Source organism: Musca autumnalis, unplaced genomic scaffold (genome assembly GCF_047663935.1).
Source record: "Musca autumnalis isolate F117 unplaced genomic scaffold, ASM4766393v1 scaffold_2, whole genome shotgun sequence".
Lineage (NCBI taxonomy): Eukaryota > Metazoa > Arthropoda > Insecta > Diptera > Muscidae > Musca > Musca autumnalis.
Window position 1 is genome coordinate 185,604,278 of NW_027411755.1, and position 27,656 is coordinate 185,631,933.

The 27,656-nt window shown below is 31.8% G+C and overlaps 1 protein-coding gene across 50 annotated transcripts in view; it reads right to left on the reverse strand.

Annotated features, from left to right (window-relative positions):
* Nhe2 (Na[+]/H[+] hydrogen exchanger 2) overlaps window positions 1-27,656 on the reverse strand; it is a 323,901-nt gene that overhangs the window by 90,008 nt on the left and 206,237 nt on the right. For 28 of the 50 annotated variants that reach the window (XM_073970324.1, XM_073970334.1, XM_073970333.1 and 25 more), the window contains exons 5-12: window positions 14,598-14,800; window positions 9,225-9,345; window positions 9,027-9,165; window positions 8,731-8,948; window positions 8,331-8,623; window positions 8,138-8,263; window positions 7,803-7,990; window positions 1,786-1,924 (exon numbers count right to left, since the gene is read on the reverse strand). In XM_073970324.1, the coding sequence (XP_073826425.1) occupies window positions 1,786-1,924; window positions 7,803-7,990; window positions 8,138-8,263; window positions 8,331-8,623; window positions 8,731-8,948; window positions 9,027-9,165; window positions 9,225-9,345; window positions 14,598-14,800 (1,427 nt within the window). The remainder of the gene's footprint in view (window positions 1-1,785; window positions 1,925-7,802; window positions 7,991-8,137; window positions 8,264-8,330; window positions 8,624-8,730; window positions 8,949-9,026; window positions 9,166-9,224; window positions 9,346-14,597; window positions 14,801-27,656) is intronic. The other 22 variants (XM_073970332.1, XM_073970356.1, XM_073970353.1 and 19 more) reach the window with 1 other exon arrangement.

Sequence of the window (27,656 nt, forward strand, 5' to 3'; positions counted from 1 at the left end):
AATGTATTAACAGACACTGTTAATGTATTAGCAGACACTGTTAATGTATTAACAGGTACTGTTAATGTATTAACAGGTAATGTTAATGTATTAACAGGTAATGTTAATGTATTAACCGGCACTGTTAAAGTATTAACAGGCACTGTTAATGTAATAAAAGACACCTTTAATGTATTAACAGACACCTTTAATGCATTAACAGACAAGGTTAATGTATTAACAGACACTCTTAATGTATTAACAGACACTGCTAATGTATTAACAGACACTGTTAATGTATTAGCAGACACTATTAATGTATTAACAGACACTGTTAATGTATTAACAGACACTGTTAATGTATTAACAGGCACTGTTAATGTATTAACAGGCACTGTTAATGTATTAACAGGCACTGTTAATGTGTTAACAGGCACTGTTAATGTATTAACAGGCGCTGTTAATGTGTTAACAGGCACTGTTAATGTATTAACAGGCACTGTTAATGTATTAACAGGCACTTTTAATGTATTACCAGACACAGTTAATGTATTAACAGACACAGTTAATGCATTACCAGACACTGTTAACACATTAACAGACACTGTTAACGAATTACCAGAGACTGTTAATGTATTAACAGGTACTGTTAATGTATTAAAATACACTATTAATGTATTAACAGACACTGATAATGTATTAAAAGACACTGTATGTATTAGCAGACACTGTTAATGTATTAACAGACACTGTTAATGTATTAACAGACACTATTAATGTATTAACAGACACTGTTAATGTATTAATAGACACTGTTAATGTATTGACAGACACTGTTAATATATTAACCGACACTATTAATGTATTAACAGGCACTTTTAATGTATTAACAGACACTGTTAATGTATTAACAGACACTGCTAATGTATTAACAGACACTGTTAATGCGTTAACAGACACTGCTAATGTATTAACAGGCACTGTTAATGTATTTACAGACACTGTTAATGTATTAACAGGTACTGTTAATGTAATAACCGGCACTGTTAATGTATTAACAGGCAATGTTAATGTGTTAACATGCACTTTTAATGTTTTAACAGGCACTTTTCGTGTATTAACAGGCACTGTTAATGTATTAATAGGCACTGTTAATGTATTAATAGGCACTGTTAATGTATTAACAGGCACTGTTAATATATTAACAGACCCTGTTAATATATCAACAGACAGTGTTAATGTACTAACAGACACTGTTAATGTATAAACAGACACCTTTATAGTATTAACAGAGACTGTTAACGCATTACCAGAGACTGTTAATGTATAAACAGACACGGCCAATGTATTATAAGACGCACTGTTCATGTATTAACAGACACTGTTAATGTCTTAACATACACTGTGATGTCTTAACAGACAATGTTATGTCTTAACAGACATCGTTAATATATACCAGTAGCTGTTAATATATTAACAGAGACTGTTAATGTATAAACGAGACTGTAAATGTATTAACATACACTGTTAACGTATTAACATACACTGTTAACGTATTAACATACACTGTTAACGTATTAACACACACTATTGACTTATCAATATGTAAAAGCTGTCAGTGTTAACTATCAAACACGGTTAATGTTGGTTAGTGCTCCATTTTACATCTCAGCTTTTATTAATGTGTATGTGTGTATATTGGCAACACATAACATAACTATGCATGTCAAATCAAATGATTTAATATTGTTACTTATTTTAAAAAAATTTTCAATTAAAAGTACTCAAAAAATTGCCACTACGTACCCTTCTGTATGGTTTCAATTCTTCAGCCAATAAGTGATGAATTTTAGCATCGGTTAAGTCCTTTTTCGATGGATTATAATCCAATTCATGCATGTCCAAGTTGCGTGAACAGGTATTGTCTAAATTGGTAAGACTGGGGCTAAAAGGTTGGTAGAATAAAGGGTTCAAAAAAAAAGAAAGGGAACATATATTAATAAATAGTCAGATATATAACGAATATACTACAGTGAGAGAGGAAGAACAGGATTTCACTTAATTCAATATTTAAAATTCTACATCCTCTCTTCCTCTATTTAACAATATAACATTTAACCATGTAGTAGCATTTTTTACAATTTTCTTTTGGTTAATAACAATACTCAGTGGTAATTTATAATTTTGAACAAGAGTCTAAAATGCAACTATAGTTGTTTAAAAAAATTGTAATGACATGACGTCTTAACCTTTAAGAAATGGTGTTAAAAATATATAAAGATATTTTGGTGATTTTTTTTTAATATATAGCTAATGCTTATTTCGATATTACAATAGAAACTTGCTTCGTATACAATTTAAGGTTAAAAAGTTGTCAAAGATTGTGCAGAAAAATCAGTTTAATATGAAAAAAAATTAAAAAAAAAACTTGTAAAAAAAGATTGTCATTAGTGAAAAATTCGAAATTCTTTAGATTATCTGGACCATTTGTTCAAATTGTTTAATTTTTTTCTTTAATTTTTCCATTTTTCATAGTTGCATTTTAGAATCCGTATATATACAAACATTCATACATCCAATAGTTACTTATATCTAAATATACTTATACATATTAATTTTAAAAGTAAGCTAGGAGAATAAAACGTAAGAAAAAAAGAACTAAATTCTAAATAGAAAAAGTAAACGAATTTCAGCATATTCAGTGCATTTGTTTTTTTTTTTTAGTTTTCGTCTAATTCAAGGTGTTTAGTAATTGACATTTATATTTGTTTGTTAATTGTTCAAATATTTTTAGGTTAGTATTCGTTTTGGTTTTGTTGGTTGGCAAGACATTACATTTATATTTTCTAAAATTAAAGTGAAGGAAAATTAAAGGTTTAATAAAAATAAAAAAAAAAAAAAAACAAAGTACATACAATTATTTGGGATTCTTTTGGGCATCCTAGGGAGAGTTGTTTAGTTATAATAGACAAAAAAGTAAGTCCAGAGAAATGTAAAACAAAAATGATAATTTTAAAATACGTTAGAGAAAGGTGTTTCTGAAGACTGAACTCGTTTTTAACCATAACATAAACTTTTACTTTTAATGTATAGACGACTGTGATGGATAGGATGTACAAATATGAATATTAACAGTGACTGCTAAGACAGTAGCTGAAATTAGTGAACGGGTTGATTCGGAATTTAAGAAATCCTACAGGAGTCCAAAGACCCAGCAAAAATTGGTCCTTATGTGACTAGACAAAATTTTGGGACTGGGCATATTTTTGGCTTCTGATTAAATTGCAATCGAAACATATGACATATGCAAAATTTATGCATTATACATATTTTCTTATGCAACAAATATTTCAATAATAGGTACAAAATTTGTTGGTGTGTACAATTTATATACCCTCAGCATTTATGCTAACGAGGGTATATACACTTTCATACTGCCAAAATGTGCCTCATCGAAATAATGGTTTTAGACCGCAAGTATGTTTGAACGAAATTTGTTTCAGACAATTTGGAGTCGATTGAGCAATGTCCGTCCGTCCGTCTGTCTGTCTGGCTGGAGCGCACGATAACTTTCGAAGGGATGAACCGATTCGGTTCAAACTTCGGCTTTCGTAATATTTTGCCCAAACTTAGTTTAAGTTCGAAGATGGGCTTTATCGGTCCACTCCTTCCGGCACCTCCCACACAAAAGTTCGAAAATGTTCGGAAAATGTGTGCGCACGATAACTCTTGAAGGGAGTAACCGACTTGGTCCATACTTTGGACATCGTAAAATTTGTACCGGACTTAGATAAGGTTTCAATATGGACTCAATCGGTCCACTCCTTCGGGTACCTCCCACACAAAATTTCGGAAAAGTTCAGTTTAGGGCCATCTCTCGAATCGCTTTGATTTTCGTTTTAGCAACTTGTATTCACTGCCCCCATACGACGGTACAAGTTTCATTAGCGGCAAGTCCATACTTCCTGAGAAAATAGCATGAAAGTTGAAAAAAAGCCCCTATGACACCGTGTGAGGTGGTTCGAGCACAAGATAACTCTAGGATCTGCCGATTCGGTCCAAAATTTGGCCTCAGTAATATATTGTCCAAACATAGCTTAAGTTCGAAGATAAGCCATATCGGTCCACTCCTTCAGGAATCTCCCCCAACAAAAGTTCCAAAATGTTCGGAAAAATTGTTCGTACGGTAACTCTTGGAGGGAGTGGCCGAATTGGTCCATACTTTACACATTCTAATATATCTACCAGATATAGATCAGGTTTAAATATGGACTATATTTGTCCACTACATCCGGTACCTCCCACACAAAATTTCGGATAAGTTCACTTGAAGACCTGATATCGAATCGCTTTGATTTTTATGGAAGCAACTTACATTCTCTGCCTCAATTACGATGGTAAAAGTTGTTTCAGGGGCAAGTCCATACTTCTTGAGAAAACAGCCCGAAGGGTGTAAAAACCCCCTTTGGCACCATATGTAGTGGCTTGAGATCCACTTCCATAATGGTCAATGTCGATCCATTAATTTTAGTATCTCCTCCGCAAAACTTTTGATCTTCAATCCTAATCAACATTTTTGTCGGTTCAAAGGCCAAAAATTTTTAAGGGCCTGTTTATGTATGTCGATAAGAAAATGAATGCGTAAGAAAAACTACTAAATTTGGGCATGTTTTTCAAATTTGTTTTTTGGTTTGAAGCAAAAGCAAAGGAAATAATATTCCCAAAACTAAAGTTTGGGTGTGTTTCATGCGCACACATTTTCGTTTCGAAATACATAAACAGGGGGTAAAACCCCCTAAATACATACGTTTTTTGGGAAAAAATTGTTTCAATGTACACAGGCTGAGGGTATATCTCTGTTGGCAAAGCCGACTGATACTTTTTTACTTGTTCTGTTTAAAATTCTCTTCAGACAAGTCAATAAAATAGAGAAATGTATAACGACATAATCCACTTTGGAAGTTGATCTTAATTTGAGGTCATTTATTTCTATAGATATCGCACCAACCAGTCATTGTTGTCGGTCACCGTATAATTTAGAACTTTTGTCAGGAAGCATGGACTTTTCCACAAAAAACATAATGTAGCTGTAAATAGAACTACAAAGAGTAGGTTCGGTAAAAATGTCGAAATAATCCTCGAACTGACCTTAGTTTTGTGAGCCAGGTACCCAACCTAAGGAGTGTATCGATATGACCCATTTTCGAACTCAAACTAAGTTTGGACAAAATATCACGAGCTCTAAAGTACCATTTTACCGAATATTTTTGAACATTTATGGGGGAGGTAACGGAAGGTATGAACCGACAAGCACCCTCTCGAACTTTTCTCTGAGATTCGCAGAAATATTACGATATGCAAAGTTTGGACCAACGCAGTATCCAGTTCGAAAGTTGTTGTGGGTTCCAGCAGCTACACATGATGGCCGTAGGGGTTTCGGTAGTTATAGTGCTCACGTTTTTAGCCAAAAATGTTGACCTATTGGAGGGTAGTATACAAGGGAGTGGGCCAATGTGATCCATCTTCGAGTTAGATCTAAGTTTGGACAATGTATTAAGACGACCAAATTTTAGACCGAATCGGTTCAATCGTTTGTGAGTTATCGTGCGCTCCAGCCAGTTAGACAGACGTGCGGACATGGGTTTTCGATGAGGCACATTTTTGTCTTATCAAAATGTATATACTCTCTTTAGCCTAAAGCCTAAAGAAAGAACAGGAAAAAAAAGGAAGAAGAAATCATAAACTAGCAAAAAGAGGTACCCAGTCCCCTGACCTTCAGATCGAGGAGTGTGTCAAGCAAACGCTTTGCTTCTTCCTCGACAAACTCAATAATACGTAGAGAAACTCGTAACATCTGGCAGGACGGACCTGCGAGAAAACATCTTCGAAAGATGTATGAACCAATATCGTTTAACGGTGAATTACCGGTGTCGTGTGGATCACGAGTTGTGCCAGACGCCATACATCGATATAGTAAAACTTAACAAGCTACAACACTTGCCTTGGCTAAGTTATATTAACAAGATGAATAAAGATGGCTACTATGGAAGGTTAAAATTTCGCTGGCAAGACCAAGCTGAAGATGATATCCCATAATATCGCAGAAGTAAATTAGAAGACCCGCGCATTTAAAAGTCTATTCTCAGTTCGGTTTCTGGAACGAAATGCTATGTTTAGAATATGAGGCCATCTAAGTAAGTGCACAGAAAACCGAATGTCGGATGTCCGATACGTCTGAAAAATTACGGAAGCATTAACAGGGATTATTTCGACCAATTCACATACATTGCACATTCATTTGGGAGGAAATGTGAAATTACTAACAGACTCTACTCATAGGTTAATATACACTGCTAATAAATTTACACTATTAATACATTAACAGACACTGTTACTAATTTAACAGGCAATCAACAGACACTGCTAATGTATTAACAAATTCTGGTAATTATGTACCAGATTCTGTTAATATATTAACATACACATAGAACATTGGTGGCGTTTATCGAAACTAGTCTTCCTTGCCTTACCCCTTGGCGAACAATGCCAAACCTTCTCCACTAATAAACTTGTTGTTTTAAATATTAAAACAACATAAGGGATTAAGCCAGACTATTTTGAAAAATTAAAAATATTAACATACACTGTTAATGCATTCACAGACAATGCTAATGTATTGACAGACACTGTTAATTTTTTAACGAAGACCGTTAATTGTTAATAAAATAAAATAATTAATAAATAAAATAAAAATAATGTATTAAGAGGTACTGTTAATGTATTGACAGATGCAGTCAATGTATTAACAGGCTCTCCTAAAGTATTAACAAACAATGTTAAGATAATAACAAATACTGTTAATATATTACCAGATACTGTTAACGTATTAACAGCCACTGTTTATGAATTAACAGATACTGTTAAAGTATTAACAGCCACTGTTAATGTATTATCAGCCTCTGTTAATGTATTAACAGCCACTGTTAATGTATTAACAGCCACTGTTAATGTATTAACAGTCACTGCTAATGTATTAACAGCCACTGTTGATGTATTAACAGCCACTGTTATTGTATTAACAGCTACTGTTAATGTATTAACAGCCACTGTTAATGTATTAATAGCCACTGTTAATGTATTAACAGCGACTGATAATGTATTAACAGCCATTGTAAATGTATTAACAGGCACTGTTAATGTATTAACAGCCACTGTTAATGTATTAACAGTTTCTGTTTATTTATTTAAAGGTCATTGTTTTGTGTTTTATAGCCCCTGTTAACAGACTGTTAACAGACACTGCCACTGTCACTACAAAAGTCCTTATTAACAGCCACTGTTAATGTAACATTTTAATGTTCTGTTAATGTTGATCAACGTTTCTTCAAATGTGACTTGATTTGCATATAAAAACTAATTTTGAGTAGTTAGTAGGGGGGAAATGTTATTGAAAAAGACACAGGCTCTAGGAGGGCATGCTAAGTTACGAATTACACTCGTTTCAAAATATTTCAATTTTATAATTAATAAATTTCAACTTTAACATAAAAAGGAAAGAAGAATGAAAAGAAACAAACAAAGAGAAATCTATTTGCCATCACATGCACAAAATGCTGGCTATTTTGGTTTTTGTTGTGTGTTGGTTTTTCATAAGGAATACAGGGTGCCGACATTATACAGCTGATTTAAGTACGATTTGCCCAAAGATACGAACACGAAATTCGAAAAAGGAAAACAGCATTACAACATTACACAAACAAATTTTCATGTTTTTTTTTTTTTTTTTTTTTTGGAATTTAGATGATGGACTAAAATTCGTTTACCAGGTTGTATATATAGTTGGTGGTGCCCACCTTCCACCAATGCAATTATTGGTATAATTTCTAAATAAGGCACTCATAGATTCGGTGCCAGTTATTTGACCAATCGTTGAGGGGTTACGGCGCATAACTTCAATGGCATCACGCATTGTCAATTTGGAATAGGTTTCAATGATTTTTGGTTCAGCACCCTGGAAGGAGAAGAGGAAAAGGAATTATTAGAAAATTGCCATTCTCCTACTTCGGAATACCACATGGCGTATGATGTGTGACACAACATGTACGCCTACCTTTCCCTTAAAGGCATATTGCGGAGGTTTTTGCTTATTTTGCCTTACCTTAAGATCTCTCAACAATAGTGGACGAATGAAACGATTATCGAAACGCTTGAATTTATCACGCACATTATAGTTGCCAGTTTTACCCACAATATCCTCAATGCCAGCCATTAAATGATCCATAAACTAAAATCATAAAAACATGATTAACATTTTTATTATTTGAAAAACAAAAGTTACTCTTTAAACTCACCCTTTCATGGATACGCTCATTCATGGTGGGTTTACGTTTATTGGCTCGTTTAACATTTAGAATTTTGACCAGAGGTTTTATGGTGATGCCCTGCACGAACACGGTAAAGTATATCACAGCTATTGTAGTGGTTACAAACATATTCTTTTGAGGCACTATTGTTTCATCGATTAATAAGACGAGGGCGAATGCGACGGCACCACGTAAACCACCATATGACATAACGAATTGATCGACACGGGAGAGTTTGTGTAAACGAAAACGATTAGCCATTGCCGATAGGATGATAACGCCTGGAAGGAATAAAAGAAGAAAAAAAAAAACATTATTAACATTCCACCACTCATTCTCTCCAACTCTACCATAACTCTCTCTATATCTGTGCTATGTTACTACTTACCTATAACTCTAAATACGGAACAGAAAACAATTGTCAATATGACAAACCATGTATTCCAAACATGACTATTATTGACAGTGGCAACGCCCAAAAACATAAAGATGATAGTTTCAGAGGAACTTGATAACATTTTCAATGCATATTTGACGGTAGTATGGGATTTTTGTGATATATTTGATTCGACATAATTTTTCATGGTAATGCCACAGAAGGTAATGCTGTAAAGACGGGACAAAGAAACACACAGATAACATACCGACTGGAGAAAAAAATAACATAGCAATGTTAAGACTTACGCTAAAATACCACTCATATGGAATATTTCGGCATTTAGGTACGCCAGATAAGCCATGACGAAAATGAAAATCGGTTCAATAACACGAACATGATCCGTGAATCGAGTCACCAAACCGGTAAGGAAGCCCCAAATTATACCTAGGAAAAGAAGAAATGTTAATCTTATAGGAAAGTTAAATAAAGATATTATCACTTACCTATAACAGTGCCACCAACGGCCACAACAAAGAACGAACCCACACCATTAACCACATCTTGGGCAATTATTTCGGAAATACCAATGTGATTGTAAACTTCCATCATGTGATACATTACAACCTAAATGCAATGAGGGAGAGAAATGTAATAAATGTTAAAAAAGTTAAGTTGCAGGAAATGTTAAATTACTGTGAACAGGAAAAAAATATTACAAAATTCATTGTTAAGAGTTTTAACTGATACTGTTAATATTTTAACATACGCTGTTAATATATAAACAGACACTGCTGATATATAAACAGATACTGTTAATGTATTAACCTACCCTGTTAATGTATAAAATTTTAATGTATTCGCCGAGACTGTTAAATATTAACAGATGTTGTTAGTGCATTAACCTAAACTTTTAAAGTATTAACATGCACTGTTAGTATATTAAGAGACACTGTTAATGATTTAACACTGACTGCTAATGTATTAACAGTGATTATTAATGTATTAACAGCCACTATTAACGTGTAAACAGCCACTGTTAATGTCTTAACAGCCACTGTTAATGTCTTAATAGCCACTGTTAATGTATTAACAGACGCTGTTACTGCATTATCATACGCTGTTTATATATTATCAGGGGCTGTTACATTAGCGTATTAACAGACAATGTTAATGTTTTAACAAACACTGTTAGTGCCTTAACAGCCATTGTTAATTTATTAATAGCCACTATTAATGTATTAACGTATTAACAGCCACTGTTAATGTTTTAACAGCCTCTGTTATTGTATTAACAGCTGTTCAAGTAGTAACAGACATTATTAATGTATTAACAGTCACTGTTGATGTATTAACAGCTAATGTTATTGTATTAACAGCTAGTGTTAATGTATTACTAGCTACAGTTAATGTATTAACAGCTGCGGTTAATGTATTAACAGCTTCTGTTAATGTATTAACATCTACTGTTAATGTATTAACAGCTACTGTTAATGTAGAACGGCTACTGTTAATGTATTAACAGCTACTGAAAATGTATTAACAGCTACTGTTAATGTATAAACAGGTACTGTTCATGTATTAACAGCTACTGTTTGTGTATTAACAGCTAATGTTAATGTATTAACAGCTACTGTGAATGTATGAACAGCTACTGTTAGTGTATTAACAGCTACTGTCAATGTATTAACAGCTACTGTTAATGTATTAACAGCTACTGTTAATGTATTAACAGCTACTGTTAACGTATTAACAGCTACTGTTAATGTATTAACAGATACTGTTAATGTATTAACAGATACTGTTAATGTATTAAAAGATACAGTTTAATGTATTAACAGCTACTGTTAATGTATCAACAGCTACTGTTAATGTATTAACAGATACTGTTAATGTATTAACAGCTACTGTTAATGTATTAACAGCTACTGTTAATGTATTAACAGCTAATGTTAATGTATTAACAGCTAATGTTAATGTATTAACAGCTAATGTTAATGTATTAACGGCTACTGTTAATGTATCAACAGCTACTGTTAATGTATTAACAGCTACTGTTAATGTATTGACGGCTACTGTTAATGTATTAACGGCTACTGTTAATGTTTTAACAGCTACTGTTAATGTATTAACAGCTACTGTTAATGTATTAACAGCTACTGTTAATGTACTAACAGCTACTGTTAATGTATCAACAGCTACTGTTAATGTATTGACGGCTACTGTTAATGTATTAACAACTACTGTTAATGTATTAACAGCTACTGTTAATGTATTAACAGCTACCGTTAATGTATTAACAGCTACTGTTAGTGTATTAACAGCTACTGTTAATTTATAAACAGCTACTGTTAATTTATTACCGGACACTGTTAACTTAATGTATTAGCAGCTACACTTAAGGTATTTACAGCTACTGTTAATGTATTAACAGTTACTGTTAAGGTATTAACAGCTACTGTTAATGTATTAACAGCTACTTTAATGTATTAACAGCCACTGTTAATGTATTAACAGCTACTGTAAATGTATTAACAACTACTGTTAATGTATTAACAGCTACTGTTGTCGTATTAGCAGCTACTGTTAATGTATTAACAGCTTCTGTTAATGTATTAACAGCTACTGTTAATGTATTAACAGCTAATGTTAATGTATTAACAGCTACTGTTAATGTATTAACAACTACTGTTAACATATTAACATCTACTGTTGATGTATTAACAGCTACTGTTGATGTATTAACAGCTACTGTTAATGTATTAACAGCTACTGTTAACGTATTAACAGCTACTGTTAATGTATTAACAGCTACTGTTAATGTATTAACAGCTACTGTTAATGTATTAACAGCTACTGTTAATGTATTAACAGCTACTGTTAATGTATTAACAGCTACTGTTAATGTATTAACAGAAACTGTTAATGTATTAACTGCAACTGTTAATGTATTAACAGCTACTGTTAATGTATTAACAGCTACTGTTAATGTATTAACAGCTACTGTTAATGTATTACCAGCTACTGTAAATGTATTAACAACTACTGTTAATGTATTACCAGCTACTGTTAATGTATTACCAGCTACTGTTAATGTATTACCAGCTACTGTAAATGTATTAACAACTACTGTTAATGTATTACCAGCTACTGTTAAGGTATTACCAGATACTGTTAATGTATTACCAGCTACTGTTAATGTATTAGCAGCTGTTGTTAATGTATTAACAGCTGTTGTTAATGTATTAACAGCTACTGTTAATTTATTACCAGCTAACCAGCTACTGTTAATGTATTAACAGCTACTGTTAATTTATTAACAGCAACTGTTAATGTATTAACAGCTACTGTTAATGTATAACAGTTACTGTTAATATATTAGCAGCTACTGTTAACCTATTAACAGGTACTGTTAATGTATTAACAGCTACTGTTAATGTATTAACAGCTACTGTTTATGTATTAACAGCTACTGTTAATTTATTAACAGCAACTGTTAATGTATTAACAGCTACTGTTAATGTATTAACAGCTACTGTTAATTTATTAACAGCAACTGTTAATGTATTAACAGCTACTGTTAATGTATTAACAGCTACTGTTAATTTATTAACAGCTACTGTTAATGTATTAACAGCTACTGTTAATTTATTACCATCTACTGTTAATGTATTAACAGCTACTGTTAATGTATTAACAGCTACTGTTAATGTATTAACAGCTACTGTTAATGTATTAGCAGCTACTGTTAATGTATTAACAGCTACTGTTAATGTATTAACAGCTACTGTAAATGTCTGTTAATACATTTACAGTAACTGTTAATGTATTAACAGAAACTGTTAATGTATTAACTGCAACTGTTAATGTATTAACAGCTACTGTTAATGTATTACCAGCTACTGTTAATGTATTAACAGCTACTGTTAATTTATTAACAGCTACTGTTAATTTATTAACAGCAACTGTTAATGTATTAACAGCTACTGTTAATGTATTACCAGATACTGTTAATGTATTACCAGCTACTGTAAATGTATTAACAACTACTGTTAATGTATTACCAGCTACTGTTAATGTATTAGCAGCTGTTGTTAATGTATTAACAGCTGTTGTTAATGTATTAACAGCTACTGTTAATTTATTAACAGCTACTGTTAATGTATTAACAGCTACTGTTAATTTATTAACAGCAACTGTTAACTTAATGTATTAACAGCCACAGTTAATGTATTAACAGTCACTGTTAATGTATTAATAGCCACTGTTAATGTATTAACAGTCACTGCTAATATATTAACAGCTACCGTTAATGTATTAACAGCCGCTGTTAACGTTTAATAGTCTCTGTTATAGCATAACAGTCTCTGTTAATGTATTAGCAGCTACTTCTAATTTATTAACAACCACTGTTAATTTATTAAAAGCCACTCTTAATATATTAACAACAAGTTTTAATTTTTAACAGCCTCTGTTATGTATGGACAGTCTCTGTAATTGCAATAATCACCTCCGTTATAGTTTATAGTATCTCTGGATATTCACTTAAATTTTCTATGCTTTCTGCTAACATAACTACAATCTTTTTATTGTTTCCAATGCATCTGTTAAGAAAATTCTTAAATTGCAATTGATTTCGTTTAAAGTGAATTGGAGTACCAACAGTGTTTGCTTGTCAAGTGTAGATGACATAGAATGATGGCCACGATTTCTTTCTTTTTTCGTAATGACATTTTCACATTTTAGTAGTTTTGCACGTGTTCGGAGCTCTTATGGCAATTTGACATTACAGGTAGATGTTATAAACGCCGCCCTCCCAGCAATAATGCTACTGATGTTTTTATTGTGTGTGTGTGTGCATGTTTGGTTATTCGGTTGTGTTTTTCTGTCCACTTTACGCATATCTGATGATGAACATCTCCGTTTCACATTTTCGTGTCAAGAATCCACTTTATGTCTACGTACATATTTTGAAATGAGCATTCAGTGCTGTTGTTTTTGTGAGTTAAGAATTTCATTTCAAGGTTAGTTGACATTTTTTCTAAATGCTTGGTTGCATGTTAATATGTCACACGCACGGACACAATATTGTATGTGCAGGAGGGGAATAAAGCTTAGGAAATGTCAAGGGGTAGTTCCTTAATATTTAAGTAATAATTTTGATTTAATAAAGTCAAAAGATTTTTTATAACAGTGGCTGTTACACTTTTCGCAGATTCTATTAACATGTTGACAATACTTGTTAATAATATATAATAATATTACATGCAAACCATTTTGATATATCAGATGCTAAATTCTGTTAACATATTAGCATTCTTTTTTTGATATGTGAACAAAATCGGTTGTGATTGTTTTTAATAATACCCTTTTAATATAATTCACATGCATTATGTTATCTATAATATATCAGTTAATAATTTATTTGACGTGGTTCTAATAATATTTATTACACAACTTCTTATTGTTAATATGTGTCCCGGATGAAACACATTAACAGTATCTTATAATACGGCAACCACATTGCAACTATTTACAAACTTTCATTAATGTGAAAATGTCATTTGTCATTATCTGCCGAAATTTATATCGCATATGTCCTTTTAAAGTATCCTCTAAATGCCAACATTTCTCATAACCATAACCTCATTCTTCAATTGTCAAGCCTAAAGCATCACTAAAGCAGCAGCAGCACTAAAGCATCAATATACCAATCCTAAAGATGACATAAAACGATATGGAGATTGACTCATGGTAATTCAAATCACAATTCGTATGCCACTCGTAAAAATACTCAATAAACTATTAAATCCAGACACGCACACAATGCGTAACAACAATAATGACAACAACAGCAGCATCAGCCGCCAATTACTTACCGTCACAGCATCATTGAGTAGCGATTCACCAAATACGACAATATAAAGAATTTCATTGACATGGATTTCTTCGAATACGGCCAATACAGCAACAGGATCCACAGCCGAGATTAAAGAGGCAAATATGAAAATATCCAAGAAACGGGGTGTATCTTCAGGACCACCAAAAATGCCAGTTAAACCACAAGCCCACAGTGAACCACCTATATAGAGAAGAAGACAAGAAAGGGAGAGAGAGAGAGAAAAGAGAATTATTTACTGTTAATGAAATTGTCAATAGAAACGGTATAAAAAAGTGATGGCAACAATATAGTAGTTAATTATATTGCGGCCAATGACACTTCGGTTTGATGATTTGCGTCATAAACTTCTTGGGTTTCACGGCAACCAAATGTATTTGTATGTAAATATTCTAAATGTCAGGATAATAAGTTTCTTAGATATAGAAATACATATATTTATTTATGAGAATCTTAATGATGGGGAACAATTCGAAGAATTATTAAGAATTCATTTTTCATTTCTGAAGCATAGCAAAATGACATGTTCGTCAATAACCTAACTGGTATCTTAACAGAAGAAGTAGCCATGTCCTCTATGGGGAGATGTACTACATTAACAACCTCTGTTATACATTGACATCCTCTGTTTATACTAATAGTATCTGTTGTAATATTTCAAACTTCGTTAATATATTAACCGCCTTTGTTAAAACCTTAACAGCTTCTGTTAAAACATTAACAGTTTCTGTAAATACATTAGCAGTCTCAGTTAATATACATACAGTTGTCGTAATAACATTAAGGACTTATGTTAATATTTTAACAGTGTCTGTTAATACATAACCTCTCTGTTACTGTTAATATATTAACAGTATCTGTTAATACATTAACAGTATTTGTTAACACATTAACAGTATTTGTTAATACATTATTAGTATCTGTTAATACATTAACAGCGTCTGTTTACTTCGTCTTTTAATACATTAACAGCCTCTGTTAATACATTAACAGCCTCTGTTAATACATTAACAGCCTCTGTTAATACATTAACAGCCTCTGTTAATACATTAACGCCTTCTGTTAACACATTAACAGTGCCTGTTTAAACATTAACAGTCCTGTTGAAACATTAACAGTTTCTCTTAATACAATAACAGTCTCTACCAATACAGTGTCTGTTAATATATTAGCAGTTCTATTAACAGATTAACAGTCTCTATTAATATATAGACAGAATCTCTTAATATATTAACATACTCTGTAAATACATTAAGGGTTTCTAGTAATACATTAACAGCCTCTGTTAATACTTAAACGGTCGCTTTTAACATCCCAGCAAAAAGTTTGCCTCCAAAGAGGCAGTTAAATGATATGTACAAGTGATCTGGAAGTGCATCAAATTATGCATTTTCACTCATGATTTTTACAAGAGCGTGACTACTGAAAGAGGCACTCCATTGCACTGCATTTTAACTGACCCTTTGGCATTGCATTTTAACTGAACCTTTGGCACTGCATTTTAACTGACCCTTTGGCATTGCATTTTAACTGACCCTTTGGGGTAGAATAGGAGGCAGTCCAGAGCACGTGTTTTGAATAACAAAATCAAATGCATTTATTATTTGTGTAAAACAAACATATTAATAACTTTATTACGTAAATTCACACAAATTATGAAAATTCTCTATTGAATTCAATCGCAAACATGTGTGTTTCCTCCGCTCTTCATTAAATCCAAGCTAAATTGCTTTTGCTTCATCTGCTAAATCACTAGTTAAGATTTCGTCATGTACTCCAACAGCACTCCATTGGGAAATTTTCTTCTCGTGAGTTACCGGAAAAATGTTCACAAATTAAATATTATTTAGTTTGAATTAACAAATGTTTGGAAATGTTAACACGATTATCTCTTTTTGGAAATGTAGAGATGTACAAACTGATTTATGTACATGTAGGGATCTCTAACAACTGCTAATAAAATGTAGTGAATGGAGTGCCTTTTTCAGGACTCCGTTTGCACTGCATCCGGATGCTGTTAAATTGTGAGGAATTGGAGTGCCTTTTTCACGACTCCGTTGAACTGCCTCCGGATGTTGTTAAAATGGACAAATGGATGTGATTCTTTGGATTGCATCCAAATGCGGTTAAAATGTGAGGAATGGAGTGCCTTTTTCACGACTCCGTTTGAACTGCATAAAAACATGCCGTGAAAGAAGTAGTCTACATTGCACTACTTCCAATTTATTTTGCTGGGATATTAACAGCCTCTATTAATTCATTAACAGTATCTGTTAATGTATTAGCAGCATTAACAGCCTCTGTTAATTTATTAACAGTCTCTTTTAATACAAAAACAGTCTCTGTTAATGTATTAGCAGCATTAACAGCCTCCGTTAATTTATTAACAGTCTCATTTTATACATTAACAGTCTCTGTTAATGTATTAGTAGCATTAACAGCCTCCGTTTATTTATTAACAGTCTATTTTAATACATTAACAGTCTCTGTTAATGTATTAGCAGCATTAACAGCCTCTGTTAATTTATTAACAGTCTCTTTTAATACATTAACAGTCTCTGTTAATGTATTAGCAGCATTAACAGCCTCCGTTAATTTATTAACAGTCTCTTTTAATACATTACCAGTCTCTGTTAATGTATTAGCAGCAGTAGCAGCCTCTGTTAATTTATTAACAGTCTCTGTTAATGTATTAGGAGCATTTACAGCCTCTGTTAATATATTAACAGTCTCTTTTAATACATTAACAGTTTCTGTTAATGTATTAGCAGCATTAACAGCCTCTGTTAATTTATTAACAGTGTCTTTCAATACATTAGCAGTCTTTGTTAATGTATTAGCAGCATACACAGTCTCTGTTAATTTATTAACGGTCTCTTTTAATACATTAACAGTCTCTGTTAATGTATTAGCAGCATTAACAGCCTCCGTTAATTTATTAACAGTCTCTTTTAATACATTAACAGTCTCTGTTAATGTATTAGCAGCATTAACAGCATCCGTTAATTTCTTAACAGTCTCTTTTAATACATTAACAGTCTCTGTTAATGTATTAGCAGCAGTAGCAGCCTCTGTTAATTTATTAACAGTCTCTGTTAATGTATTAACAGCATCAACAGCATTTGTTAATTTATTAACAGACTCTTTTGATACATTAACAGTCTCTGTTAATGTATTAGCAGCATTAATAGCCTCTGTTAATTTATTAACAGTCTCTTTTAATACATTAACAGTCTCTGTTAATGTATTAGCAGCATTAACAGCCTCCGTTAATTTATTATTTATTTATTTATTTATTTATTTATTTATTTATAGAATTTATCTTATATTTAATATAAGATAAATTGGGAGAATAGCATTAGCAGCATAGGCCATCAGCTATCCGTTAATTTCTTAACAGTCTCTTTTAATACATTAACAGTCTCTGTTAATGTATTAGCAGCAGTAGCAGCCTCTGTTAATTTATTAACAGTCTCTGTTAATTTATTAACAGTCTCTGTTAATGTATTAGCAGCATTTACAGCCTCTATTAATTTATTAACAGTCTCTTTTAATACATTAACAGTCTCTGTTAATGTATTAGCAGCATTAACAGTCTCTGTTAATTTATTAACAGTGTCTTTCAATACATTAGCAGTCTTTGTTAATGTATTAGCAGCATACACAGTCTCTGTTAATTTATTAACAGTCTCTTTTAATAAATTAACAGTCTCTGTTAATGTATTATTATTATTTATTAACAGTCTCCTTTAATACATTAACAGTCTCTGTAAATGTATTAGCAGCATCAACAGCCTCTGCTAATTTATTAACATTCTTTTTTAATACATTAAAAGTCTCTGTTAACAGACTGCCTCTGTTAATTTATTAGCAGTATCTTTTAATACATTAACAGTCTCTGTTAATGTATTAACAGCATCAACAGCATTTGTAATTTATTAACAGTCTCTTTTGATACATTAACAGTCTCCGTTAATGTATTAACAGCATTAACAGCCCCTGTTAATTTATTAACAGACTGTTAATAAATTAACAGAGGATGTTAATGCTGCTAATATATTAACAGAGACTGTTAATGTATTAAAAGAGACTGTTAAGAAATTAACAGAGGCTGCTAATGTTGCTAATACATTAACAGAGACATGTATTAGCAACATTAGCAGCCTCTGTTAATTTCTTAACAGTCTCTTTTAATACATTAACAGTCTCTGTTAATATATTAGCAGCATTAACATCCTCTGTTAATTTATTAACAGTCTCTTTTAATACATTAACAGTTTTTGATACTGTATTAGCAGCATTAGCAGCCTCTGTTAATTTCTTAACAGTCTCTTTTAATACATTAACAGTCTCTGTTAATATATTAGCAGCATTAACATCCTCTGTTAATTTATTAACAGTCTCTTTTAATACATTAACAGTCTCTGTTAATGTATTAGTAGCATTACCAGCCTCTGTTAATTTATTAACCGCCTCAATTAATTCATTAGCAGTCTCTGTTAATATATTAGCAGCATTAACAGCCTCTGTTAATACATTAACAGTCTTTGTTAATGTATTAGCAGCGTAAACAGTTTCTGTTAATTTATAAACAGTCTCTTTACATACATTAACAGTCTCTGTCAATGTATTAGCAGCATTAACAGCATCTGTTAATTTATTAACCGCCTCTATTAATTCATTAACAGTCTCTGTTAATATATTAGCAGCGTTAACAGCCTCTGTTCATACATTAACAGTCTTTGTTAATGTATTAGCAGCATTAACAGTCTCTGTTAATGTATTAGCAGCATTAACAGCCTCTGTTAATTTATTGACAGTCTCTTTTCATACATTAACAGTCTCTGTTAATGTATTAACAGCATTAACATCCTCTGTTAATTTATTAACAGTCTCTTTTATTTAATACATTAACAGTCTTTGTTAATGTAGTAGCACCATTAACAGCCCCTGTTAATTTATTAACAGTTTCATTTAATACGTTAACTGTGTCTGTTAATGTATTAGCAGCAAATTAACAGAGGCTGTGTTAATTTATTAAAAGTCTCTTTTAATACATTAACAGCCTCTACTAATAAATTTATAGCCTGTTTAAACAATAACAGCTACCCTTATGTATGGATTAGCAGTCTATGTTATTGCATTAAGGGCTTCTGTTAATACACTAACAGCCTCTGTTAATATATTAACAGCATCTGTCAATGCATTAACAGCCTCTGTTAATATATCGACAGCCTTTATTATATACTAACAATCTCAGTCAACACTTTAACAGCTGCATCATAACTTTGTCATCACATCAATAGCCTCTGTTAATACATTTGTCGTCATGTTAATATATTCATGTTATCCGTGAAGACTTGCAGCTTTGCTATGTCCCACATTACCTAAGCCGTATAAAAGTCATTTTCATTCCTCGTCCACCCACCAACCTCCTTTCATATTTTCATACATATCTGTCACATTCCATGGACGGATTAGTGGTATCATAACAATTGACGAAGATGAAGATATAACAGCAATGGCAATCGAAGTATGTCAATATCATGCAACAACAACCCGCTAAGAAGAGTGATTTTGACAAATGATAAAAAAGTATATTTCTAATGATATGTAGTAAGGATAGTTAGGGGTGGGATTGAGAAGATAACATAAAAGTGTTATGACGTCGGACAAAAAAAAAAAAACTTGTCACATTGAAGATAACAAGAATATATGACGTCTTTTATTTAGTTTTAAAATGTCAAAGGATTTAAAGTGTTTAAGAGCTCACCTGTTGGCATAATATAAACAGTTTTTTTTTTCTTTTAATTTTGTTTTTGCAAATTGAAACTATATCCAATATAATGAATAAATAAATTCAACTGATATATATATATTTAATTAATTTACAGAACATGATTTATTCCAGCAATTTGTGGTTATTGAACCATTTTAAAGAGCGTGACATCTTAGTTTTCTCGTAGAAACATTCTAATGGTGACTAAATAAAGCGTGATTGATATTGACAGCCCACTGCAGTACTATTTCAATTCAATTTCATTTTGATATGCCATAATTCCGTTCTTTCATTGATATCTATTTTATATATTTTTTTCATTATCACATTCAAGATCATGTCCCCATAAATAATGACATACAATAGAAATCGTTGAAGAAGTCGTTTTATTTCGAAAACCGAATTATTCAGGTGTGAAATTGTTTATTTCTATACCCTACATACAACTAAGTTGGATTCAGATTATGATAATGTTGTGAAAAATTGAAAAATACACAGTTGTAAACTATTAACATTGTAGATCGTTGATTGTAGACCGTTTTATTATTATATTGGGGCTAATTTGATAACTGAATTAATAAATGAACTATTTTTAATTTATCCATACAGATTTAAAAGTTTATTTTTATCGAATTTTAAATTTTAATGCATTTTTTCTTAACATTTTTGAAAAAAAAGTAATAATAATAATTATATTGCGTAGAGAAAAGAAGCCTCTTTCATAATTAATTCACATAGACCACCTTATAGTTACTAGAAACTGTTGTCCTCCCACATGCGTGTTGTAGGGCATCAATTGAAATCTATATCCACCATAAAGCGTCATACATTTATTCTCATTGCAAAAATCAATGACAATATTTGTGCCACAAGGCGGTGTGTCCCAGACAGACCATGGGACGTCTTCATAAACGCATTGATTTCCAATCTAAATAAATAATGACATGGCATGGAGACGATGATGATGTCGAGATGCTAATGACTTTTGTTATTGTTATTGCAAATTGGAAGATTTGAATAGAAAAGAAATAATATTTTCTTTATTTTGGAATGTTTTTGCTTTTTTTCTATGAAAAATAAACGTTTCAGTGAATGTGTGAATGGGCGTTGAATGACATTTTCAAAATGATATTGACACATTTATTGTCTGGAAATATGATTTTTTTCTAAATATGGAGACGAACACTGGAATTTTCAACTAAACTGGAAGGTAGATTGAAGATGCACGTATTCACAGGTAAGACTCTTCTATTATGTGATTTATTAACAGAGGATGTTAATATTTTTAATTCATTTAATTTTGCTAACGGAAAATCTTAAAGTATTAACATAGTCTATTAATATATGAAGAGAAGCTATGAATAATTTACAGAAGCTATGAATAATTTACAGAAGCTGTGAATGCATTAACAGTGGCTGAAATGTTTCAAATTATTATCAGAGGCTGAAATGTTTCAAAAGAGCATGATGATGATTCACTAACAGAGACTGTTACAGTACTAACGAAGGCCAATAATATATTAATAGAGACTACTTATGTACGTATAAGCAGATGCTATTAATTTATTTATTGTATTAACTGATACTGTTAATGTATTAACAGATACTATCAATGTATCAACAAATACTGTTAAAAGTGGTTGCTTAACAGAAGCTATTAATATATTAACAGAAGACGCCGCTAATGTATTAACAGAGGCTGTTAATGTAATTACAGAGGCTGTTAATAGTTACAGAGGCTCTTAAATTATTAACAGAGTATATTATATTAACAAAGGCTGTTAATGTATTAACAGAGGCTGTTATGTATTAACAGAGGCTGTTAATGTAGTAACAGAGGTTCTTAATTTATTAACAGGGGCTGTTAATGTATTAACAGAGGCTGTTAATGTATTAATAGGGGCTGTTAATGTGTTAACAGATATTGTTAATAGTTACAGAGGCTGTTAATTTAACAACAGAGGCTGTTAATGTATTAACAGAGGCTGTTAATTTATTAACAGAGGCTGTTAATGTATTAACAGAGGCTGTTAATGTATTAACTGAGGCTGTTAATGTATTAACTGAGGCTGTTAATGTATTAACAGAGGATGTTAATGTATTAACAGAGGCTGTTAATGTATTAACGGAGGCTGTTAATGTATTAACAGAGGCTGTTAATGTATTAACAGAGGCTGTTAATGTATTAGCAGAGGCTGTTAATGTATTAACAGAGGCTGTTAATGTATCAGCAGAGGCTGTTAATAGTTACAGAGGCTCTTAATTTATTAACAGAGTATATTATTATATTAACAGAGGCTGATAATTTATTAACAGGGGCTGATAATTTATTAACAGGGGCTGTTAATGTATTCACAGAGGTTGTTAATTTACTAACAGGGGCTGTTAATGTGTTAACAGAGGTTGTTAATGTATTAACAGATGCTGTTAATGTATTAACAGATACTGTTAATAGATACAGAGGCTGTTAAATTAACAACAGAGGCTGTTAATGTATTAACAGAGGCTGTTAATGTATTAACATAAGCTGTTAATTTATTAACAGAGGCTGTTAATGTATTAACAGATACTGTTAATAGTTACAGAGGCTGTTAATGTATTAGCAGAGGCTGTTAATGTATTAGCAGAGGCTGTTAATGTATTAACAGAGGCTGTTAATGTATAAACAGAGGTTGTTAATTTATTAACCAATGCTGTTAATGTATTTACAGACTTTGTTAATGTAATTACAGAGGCTGTTATTGTATTAACAGAGGCTGTTAATGTAATTACAGAGGCTGTTAATAGTTACATAGGCTCTTAATTTATTAGCAGAGTATATTATATTAACAGAGGCTAACCTAACCTACTGTTAATGTATTAACAGAGACTATCAATGTATCAACAAATACTGTTACAAGAGGTTGTTTAACAGAAGCTTTTAATATATTAACTGAAGACGCTGCTAATGTATTAACAGAGGCTGTTTATGTAATTACAGAGGCTGTTAATAGTTACGCAGGCTCTTCATTTATTAAGAGTCTATTATTATATTAACAGAGGCTGTTAATGTATTAACAGATGCTGCTAATAGTCACAGGGCTGTTAAAGTATTAACAGAGGCTGTTAATGTATTAGCAGAGGCTGTTAATGTATTAGTAGAGGCTGTTAATGTATTAGCAGAGGCTGTTAATGTATTAACAGATTCTGTTAATGTATTAATAGATTGCTGTTAATGTATTAACAGATGCTGTTAATAGTTACAGAGGCTCTTAATTTATTAACAGAGTATATTATATTAACAGGGGCTGTTAATGTACTCACAGAGGTTGTTAATTTATTAACAGGGGCTGTTAATGTGTTAACAGAGATTGTTAATGTATTAAAAGAGGCTGTTAATGTATACAGATACTGTTAATAGTTACAGAGGCTGTTAATTTAACAACAGAGGCTGTTAATGTATTAACAGAGGCTGTTAATGTATTAACAGAGGCCGTTAATGTATTAACAGAGGCTGTTAATGTATTAACAGAGGCTGTTAATGTATTAACAGAGGCTGTGAATGTATTAACAGATGCTGTTAATGTATTAACAGAGGCTGTTAATGTATTAACGGAGGCTGTTAATGTATTAACAGAGGCTGTTAATGTATTAACAGAGGCTGTTAATGTATTAGCAGAGGCTGTTAATGTATTAACAGAGGCTGTTAATGTATCAGCAGAGGCTGTTAATAGTTACAGAGGCTCTTAATTTATTAACAGAGTATATTATTATATTAACAGAGGCTGATAATTTATTAACAGGGGCTGATAATTTATTAACAGGGGCTGTTAATGTATTCACAGAGGTTGTTAATTTACTAACAGGGGCTGTTAATGTGTTAACAGAGGTTGTTAATGTATTAACAGATGCTGTTAATGTATTAACAGATACTGTTAATAGATACAGAGGCTGTTAAATTAACAACAGAGGCTGTTAATGTATTAACAGAGGCTGTTAATGTATTAACATAAGCTGTTAATTTATTAACAGAGGCTGTTAATGTATTAACAGATACTGTTAATAGTTACAGAGGCTGTTAATGTATTAGCAGAGGCTGTTAATGTATTAGCAGAGGCTGTTAATGTATTAACAGAGGCTGTTAATGTATAAACAGAGGTTGTTAATTTATTAACCAATGCTGTTAATGTATTTACAGACTTTGTTAATGTAATTACAGAGGCTGTTATTGTATTAACAGAGGCTGTTAATGTAATTACAGAGGCTGTTAATAGTTACATAGGCTCTTAATTTATTAGCAGAGTATATTATATTAACAGAGGCTAACCTAACCTACTGTTAATGTATTAACAGAGACTATCAATGTATCAACAAATACTGTTACAAGAGGTTGTTTAACAGAAGCTTTTAATATATTAACTGAAGACGCTGCTAATGTATTAACAGAGGCTGTTTATGTAATTACAGAGGCTGTTAATAGTTACGCAGGCTCTTCATTTATTAAGAGTCTATTATTATATTAACAGAGGCTGTTAATGTATTAACAGATGCTGCTAATAGTCACAGGGCTGTTAAAGTATTAACAGAGGCTGTTAATGTATTAGCAGAGGCTGTTAATGTATTAGTAGAGGCTGTTAATGTATTAGCAGAGGCTGTTAATGTATTAACAGATTCTGTTAATGTATTAATAGATTGCTGTTAATGTATTAACAGATGCTGTTAATAGTTACAGAGGCTCTTAATTTATTAACAGAGTATATTATATTAACAGGGGCTGTTAATGTACTCACAGAGGTTGTTAATTTATTAACAGGGGCTGTTAATGTGTTAACAGAGATTGTTAATGTATTAAAAGAGGCTGTTAATGTATACAGATACTGTTAATAGTTACAGAGGCTGTTAATTTAACAACAGAGGCTGTTAATGTATTAACAGAGGCTGTTAATGTATTAACAGAGGCCGTTAATGTATTAACAGAGGCTGTTAATGTATTAACAGAGGCTGTTAATGTATTAACAGAGGCTGTGAATGTATTAACAGATGCTGTTAATGTATTAACAGAGGCTGTTAATGTATTAACAGAGGCTGTTAATGTATTAACAGATGCTGTTAATGTATAAACAGAGGCTGTTAATATATTAACAGAGGCTGTTAATGTATTAATAGAGGCTGTTAATGTATAAACAGAGGCTGTTAATGTATTAATAGAGGCTATTAATGTATTAACAGAGGCTGTTAATGTATTAACAGAGGCTGTTAATGTATTAATAGAGGCTGTTAATGTATTAAGAGAGGCTGTTAATGTATTGACAGAGGCTGTTAATGTATTAACAGAGGCTGTTAATGTATTAACAGAGGCTGTTAATGTATTAACAGAGGCTGTTAATGTATTAACAGAGGCGGTTAATGTATTAACAGAGGCTGTTAATGTATTAACAGAGGCGGTTAATGTATTAACAGAGGCTGTTAATGTTTAAACGGATTCTATTAATGTTTCAACAGAAGCTGGTATCAACAGAAGTTGTTCAGGTTTTAACTGAAACTGTTAAGAATTGGTAATGTATTAACAGCCGCTGTTAATGTATTAACAGCCGCTGTTAATGTTAATGAATTAACAGCCTCTGTTAATGAATTAACAGCCTCTGTTAATGCATTCACAGCCTCTGTAACATTATTTGGGAATTGTAAGGGGATCTCTTCGGCTTTCCTTTTTCATTTGTAAAAAAATCTTTGATCATTCAGTTCAACTCCAACGAGAAATTAAAAAAAAAATGTTTTTCATATCATAATTTTGTTATCTCCAAGGGTTACAGCCAAAAAATCGAAAAAAAATATTTCCAATAATTGTTTTTCATTTAACAAATTACTTCATTCAGACCTTTCCTTTCATAGCCATTTATAACAAACAATTCCATTCTAAATGCAATAAATATGACCTTTGTCGACCACCAATAAATGTGACTGTTATTATGTCGGTCATTACCGTTTGAAAAAAAAAAAAAAACAATAATAATAAATAATTTCATTCATTTATTTGTTCATATGTTTGTACAATATTTTTGGAATTATTGGCCTAATTCCATAACAGTTCAATATTTGCACCGTTAATCAAACAAACAAAAATTGAGTAAATATTGGCGTAAAGGCGGGCGGCATTGTTTGCACGAGCTTTATTTTTTCCAATATAGAACAAAATTTTCGTGTTTCGAAAAGGTCACAGTGTAAAGTGTTGGCAAATAACAATTCTAACAATGTTTTGAAGTGCATTTTGTTGTAATAAGGGGGAACGTGTGGGGGGGGGGGGGTATGTTGTTCAAGTTGTATTTTTTCGGAGGAGGAGGTTTGATGCTAGAAGATATTATCAATCATTCGATTGGTTAGGCATTCAATGTCAACATCATCTTGTTAATAAATGTCAAGTGTATCTCGTCATAGTTTTTAAAGTTGTTTTGAACAAAATGCGTGATATAAATATTGGTATCGCGACATTAAGGTGTATGTAAACGATCATAAATTTCAAGTTCTTTGAACAAGTTTTGAAAATAACATAAAATTATATGGAAGTGAAGAACAAATACGAAAACAGAAACCTAGAAATATATCGGACCAATACAACTGTAAGACAACTACACTGTATTGACCACATTGTGCAACTGATCGTTTATATTTGAAAAATATTCTTAAAACTTTTCAATCCATTACTCACTCTCCGGTCCACGTGGTTGAACAAATCAAATGCATCATCTTAAATATATTGTTGTATATTCTGAGTTTACTTGCCATTGTTTTAAAATACATAGAAATGTCATACATATACATACATATATATTTCTACATAAACAATAGCCGGTTGTGTGGTTGGATTACAACAGTGTGGTCATAAAAACAAAAACCCCACCCACCACCTACAACGGCAAGATTACAATTAACGATAACACAGCGACGACTATTGTGTTTAACTTCAAAATATTCACACATAAAGATGTGATAATTATATAAAAATTAAACAGATTTATTTTTATGTAAACTTAATGCAATAAACTTGGATGCAATTGTGTGTGTGCATGTATGTGGAAAATTTGATTAATAACAATATCATAATTTACGTTAATAACATATTTTAGACATGACTATGTTATTAGTATAGCAATGAAGAAAAGTGGGGGAAGTGTTGTGGTCAAAACAACAAAATATACAACAAAAACAACAACATGGTATCTAATTAAATAATTAATGTCTCCGCTAATGGAGCAATGACAATAACGTAGAATCTAATCGACA